At 35.6% G+C, this 6,356-nt stretch overlaps 1 protein-coding gene across 1 annotated transcript; it reads right to left on the minus strand.

Moving 5' to 3' along the window:
• Positions 1-4: 4 nt before the first annotated feature.
• Positions 5-2,088, minus strand: Sply (Sphingosine-1-phosphate lyase; the record flags this gene model as incomplete). Its single annotated transcript, XM_018520206.1, has 7 exons — positions 1,832-2,088; positions 1,509-1,653; positions 1,036-1,251; positions 743-951; positions 414-650; positions 135-344; positions 5-61 (listed from the first exon to the last, which is right to left on the minus strand). Coding segments are annotated over exons 2-7 (1,068 nt in total), but the record flags the coding sequence as incomplete, so codon positions are not given.
• Positions 2,089-6,356: the final 4,268 nt, after the last annotated feature.

Consider the following 6,356-nt stretch of genomic DNA (forward strand, 5'->3'; position numbering starts at 1 on the left):
AGTGTCGGTATTTTTTGTTTCGATAAAGGATTAGCGACGATCCTTTCGGAGCATATCCATACTGAAAGAATTATATGTTTTATACGTACTTCTTAAACAACATATACATTCTTATATATAGTATGGAAGAATACTTTATGAGTATCAGCTGATATACTGGTTACACCAGGAAGCTTGAAATCAAAGGGTGGTAAAGGATAGCCAGCATCAGACATAAAACAGGCTAGAAAACCGCCTAGACAGCCATCTACATGAACAGGAATACCGTATTTTATGCCTAATTCAGATATTACTTCGATATTATCCATCGTTCCATGGGGAAAATTCGGCGCAGATCCTACTAACTATCAGAAATAATTAAATTCGAATAAATTTGAGATAAAATTGCACAGTTACACTATGCCATAGCTTACCATTATTGTATTTTTCGTAATTGACTTTTTCATTGTTTGGATGCAAACTGTAAAACTGTGCGGATGAACAGGCACGTAACATACTTTTATCTTCAAATATTTGGCAGCTTTGTCAAACGCTGCATGAGCGGTAACTGGAAGCACTATCTCTGGTATTTTTATGCCTTTGACATCACGAGCATAATCTCGGTATGCTTTGCATGCTAATAAAATTGACTCTGTGCCACCCGAAGTCATCTAGAATGTTTATCGAAGAAACTTCACATGTTGCATCTTAATATTTAATTTGTATAATTTTATTTAAATTGTAAAAGTAATAGAAAAACTACAGTTCCACAAGAATCTTTATCTCCATTGAACAAATGGCAGGCTATCCGAACTACTTCTGCCTCCATTTTACAAATTCCAGGGAAAACATCAGGGTGTAGTGGATTAGTATAAGATGCAATTGCATATACATTCCCCATTAACTCTGTAAGTTCACTGTTAGTTCTGTAAACTGTACCTGATACACGACCTCTTTTCCAATCATAATCACCTAACAAAAGTGAAAAATTTAAATTAAAATATTGAAATCTCTCGTAAGATATATTGGCAACGTGTTAATTAGTCTCTCTCTTACCAAGATAAATATACTGATTTACTAAACTTAATAGCTTTTCATTTTTTAATCCATTTTTGGGAAGATGCACAATGAATGAAGTTTCTTTAAATCTGCGCAAAACATCATTTTCAAAGGTTTCATTGACTTTAGCTAGCTCTTTATTTATTTTGTCACGAATAGAAGGAATATAACGAGCTAGTCTAAACATATGTTTCTTGCCACGTTCTAAAAGACCTATACAACATGTATGATAAGAGTAATTTTCTCTAGAAAAAACTAATCATAAAATATAATTATATATTATGTCTGACTTATACTTAAAGATATATATATATCACATTCAATGGCTGCGTTTAGCAGAAAAGCAAGCAGCTTTGCAACTGTACGATTTTTTAATATAATTATACATTAGCAAAACCAATCACATTAAAGAATTTTACAACAGCTGTAAGGCTATTTTTTCTGCTGACGCATATTATTGCAATACTTACTCTCATCCTGATAAATAAAAGTCCATAACCATACTGTAGCAAGGGTAGCTGTACTCGTCATAGCTGCTATTTGCCATGGTTCTTTATTTTCAAATATATGATTTATGGCTCTTGGTATAGTATCCACGCGGAAATGCATATTTTTCTGAAAATATATCATTAAATAACATTAATATGATGTATGTTAATGTGACATAAAATATCACTTTGAACAAGCATCAATTGAAACGCTTGTCACATCAAACCAGACTGTAGGAGCGTAAAGACCTTGAACTTGGTTAAGGATCCATGACTGATAATCGCTTAAATAATTTCATGCTCACCTGAATTTCAACAGGCTGTTAGCGACGCGGATAACTCGTAATTTCTGTTAAATGGAATGACTCAGCACTTTCCACGTATTTTCACTCCAGAGATAACGCTACTGAGTGCTCACAACGATAACACGTACTCCAGGCGCAAGATCTTTTAAAACATCAATACCAAGCACATATTATGTGGACCGCCAGACCGGTAAGACTGGCGTGGAGTATGGACTCCGGCGAGACTACTGATATCCTCACGACTCATCGACTCACAACCGGTCCGTGTCCGCGTTGAAACTTAAGACCTCTCACGCGCTAACGCCCTCTTGGCAAACAACGCACTACGATGAGGAGAGAGAAAGAGAGAGGGGGGGGGGGGGGGGGGAATAATTCTAGGATAAGCCGTCCAAGAACCAACACGTAAAAACACAATAAAATAATTACAACGATGAGAAGATAAAATAAATAAATTATATTATTAAAATTATATTGTGTATATTATTAATATGATATATTAATTATATTATAATTTGATACAATAAGAAAATTGTGAGAACATATTTTACAAGTACAGTATATAGTTAAGATGAGAAAATAAAATAACAAAGTAACAAAGATTACAATTTAAGATTTGAAGAAAAAAAAACACACACAGAGAGGAGCGATTAAATATAGATGCAAAAGAGTTAAGCGAAATATTGAATGTTAATGCGGAATGAAAAGGTCCGTCCAATGATGGATCTGCGATATTGAAAAATTGATACCTCGTGATACATCAAATTGATCAAATAAGCCAAAATAAACAACCTTCGAAATATACAAGGTGTTTGGTAATTTCTATTGCCAACGCTCGTGCATGAGCGCGTAGAACGGATTAAACTAACAAAGAGTAAAAAAGTTCTGTGTTTTATAATTTTCGCAATGTTAACGAGATATTAATTTTTAAAGATCACTGAATAAACATGTATAATCCTTCCGTTCCGTTCGATCATGCCGTCAAATACACGCCCATTGGCTCTTGGTCGATTGGCGCGGTGTTGTTATTATAAGCAGCACAGCGATGAAAGAAAATAATTCTCCGTGCGTCTAGCGACTATAGTATATGCCCGATGGACGTGCATTTGGCAGTGAGCTTTATGGCCGTATTCATAGTCGGATCTTATATTTAAGACAGTCTTAAGATGTCATGAACCAATCAGAAGACCGCATTAGCGACTTAAGACATTACTTAAGACCGTCTTAAAGCGGCGTATACAATGAGACTTTAAGGCGTAAAACTTAAGTTTTAAACCTTAAGCTGTAAAAAAATGTCCAATCATAGTCGATTATTCTCCTCACATTTGATTGTGATTGGTCAATTTCTTAAGACTTAAGGCTTAAAGCTTAAGTTTAACGTCTTAAAATATCATTGTAGATGCCGCATAAGGTGATGCTAAAGCCTCCTGTTTTACCACATTTCCATTCGGTGCAAAATCTCTGTATTGGATGTACGGATTGCAAAAGTATTATTGCTTAAATTAAAGTACGCACAAACAGGACCTCAGATGCAATGGATTTCATGAGAAAATCGAAAAAAATTTTCAGATTCGTTAAGGGGATGCTGGAGTGACGGTCGAAGTTAATCAAGGTCGATAGTACAGACTTTTTTAAATTCCAAATTCGACAATAGTGACATCTTTCATTCATTTCTTATACTTATTATATATCGTTGTGTCTCACTCAAACGCATTCATCTGTCCTTATCTAACATATTGCAACGCCCTCTCTTAGAAAGAGATCAACTAAAATACTGCTCGGTTTCATGGCTAAACAATCATACAGCGTCGACTTCTAACGCGCTAGACACACAATTTCGTTCCTTGCGCTAATCTTTTTATTTAGGCGCCAAAACGTAATTCTAAAGATACGACTGTAATCGTATATTCTACATGTGCTCCTGCCCTAATTTCGAGCATATAACATGCATACAATTTTTTCACGAAGTAAATGTTTGGTGAGCTGATAGCACATGGATACAGGAATCTGTAATTTATTATTTTTCCCAGTTTTGGACACAAAATACACCAGGAGCAGGTACATTAGCACGGATATTTCAATCGTGGAGAACAAATTTTTATTCTGTGCAACTAATTCGAAGAACCGCGCAACCCAGAGAGCACAAAGTCGTCTAAAAGATGACTAAAAGACAACTAAATTGTTATAAAGATATCTTTTAGTGAAAGAATATAGTCGACGAAAAGATGACTAAAAGACGACAGATGTCGCACTGCTAGTCATCTTATAGTCTTATCCATATGATAACTAAAAGATGACTTCTTTGGATATCTTTTAGTCATCTTTAATACTTCTTTTAGTTTTTATATTTTGATATATATAACGTTTAATACATCGAATTCCTAAATTAATTTTTACACAAAATGAAATAAAATTGCATGACCGACAATATACGTTTCCTGCAATGTTTGCCGTGTCCTATGTGCAAGTCATTATCTTTCGTCATAGTTCCCTTTGGGGACTCGATTACAAAAAAATATTTTATTAGTGTTCATTAAAACACGAGTAAAATTTTTCATTATGCTGCACATTTTATTCTGTCCTGTATGATTTTCAAACGCGAGAGACTAAACTCCATCACGTCCATCTGGTGGCGATCTCGCGTACTGCTCGCGAATGAGTTATAAAAAGTACCAAAATAACGGAAAAATATCTTTTTCATGTTGTCTTTTCGGCAATACGAAAAGATATCTTTTAGTCGACCTTTTGCTTTGCGAAAATGACAACCATAGAAAGATGACGAAAAGATGTCTTTTTTAAGTTGTCTTTTCGAAAAAGCTAAAAGATGTCTTATAGATATCTTTTGATCTTGCTGAAAAGACAATCTAAAAACAATGTCTTTTCGTCATCTTTTAGACACCTTTTCGCTTTGTCGCAAAGACGACTTAAAAAAGACCTCTTTTCGTTATCTTTTAGTATTTTGTGCTGTCTGGGAAGGAACATAAACGCTTGCTTTATCGGTAAAAAAGTAGACTTAAGCATCCCCTTAAAAATTCATTTACTTTTGGCTCGTACAGCTGTCACCTCAGATATATATTTGCTTGATATAAGAGTTTTAGAGTCCATATCTTGAAAAATAAGCGCGCAGCTGAGGTCACATTATTGAAACGAACGATACCGAGTTTGTAGAACTAAGATTGAAAGTCTAGAAAAGAAATATTTTTACCGAATAGAAAATACGTGTATACAGGTGTTTTGCGAAGACTGGGACTGTCAACAAAGCCGAAATTCCGTGTAGCAGTAGTTGCGCGGTCTTGCGATAGATGGTGCTGGCATATGTTAGATAAGAACAGATGTATACGTTTGAGTAAGACAGAATGATATATATTATATAATATAATGTAAAAACTAAATCGAAGATGTCACCACTATTATCGAATTTGGAATTAAAAAAGTCTGTACTATCGACCTTAATTGAGTTGGGTAATTGGTTTAGCATCCCCTTAAGGGGATACTGGAGTCTTCTTTTTTACCGATAAAGCAAGCATTTATATTCCTTGCGCGGTTCTTCGAATTAGTTGCACAGAATAAAAATTCCTTCTCCACCATTGAAATATCTGTGCTAATGTACCCGCTCCTGGTGTATTTTGTGTCCAAAACTGGGAAAAATAATAAATTACAGATTCCTGTATCCTTGTGTTATCAGCTCATCAAACATTTACTTCGTGAAAAAATTATATGCACATTATATGCTCGAAATTAGGGCAGCAGCACATATAGAATAAATAGACGAATACAGTCGTATCTTTAGAATTATGTTTTGACGCCTAAGTAAAAAGATAATTGCATTCTACGAAATTATGTGTTTAGCGCATGAGAAATCGACGATGTGTACGACAGTTTAGACTGTTTAGCCATGAAACCGAGCAGTATTTTAGTTGATCTCTTTCTAAGAGATGGCGTTGCAATATGAGATAAGGACAGATGAATGCGTTTGAGTGAGACACAACGATATACAGGGTGCGGCACCAAAATCCGGACAAATTATACATTTTTTCTAAACATATGTTTTATTGCTACAATGAAAAGGTTTACAAAATTTGTTTACCTCCATTGTTTGTAAGGCCATAAAGAACATATTCACTCAATATATCCCCCGCTTGCTTGAATGACCGCCTCCATTCTCGGTTTGAAGCGTGCGTAGGCACGCTTTAATGTGTCACGGTCCATATCGGTGAATGCCGCTTCAATAGCGGCTCTCGATGATGCGACGTTTGGATGTCTGGACTTGTTCGTGACCCTTTCAACCACGCTCCATATGTAGAAGTCCAAAGGATTCAAATCTGAGCTGTTGGGAGGCCAGAATTCTTTCGATCAAAACATGTCGATGTTGTCCGACAACCAATTTTGCACCAAATGACTTGTGTGGGCGGGCGCACCGTCCTGCTGGAAAACATATGGCTTTCCAGACGACAGTTTCCATCCACGGCTTCACTACATTTGTCAGAACACGCAAATAAACTTCTTTTGTGACATTTTCCCCTTTATT

The sequence above is a fragment of the Trachymyrmex cornetzi genome, unplaced genomic scaffold (assembly GCF_001594075.2).
Source record: "Trachymyrmex cornetzi isolate Tcor2-1 unplaced genomic scaffold, Tcor1.1 scaffold883, whole genome shotgun sequence".
NCBI lineage: Eukaryota > Metazoa > Arthropoda > Insecta > Hymenoptera > Formicidae > Trachymyrmex > Trachymyrmex cornetzi.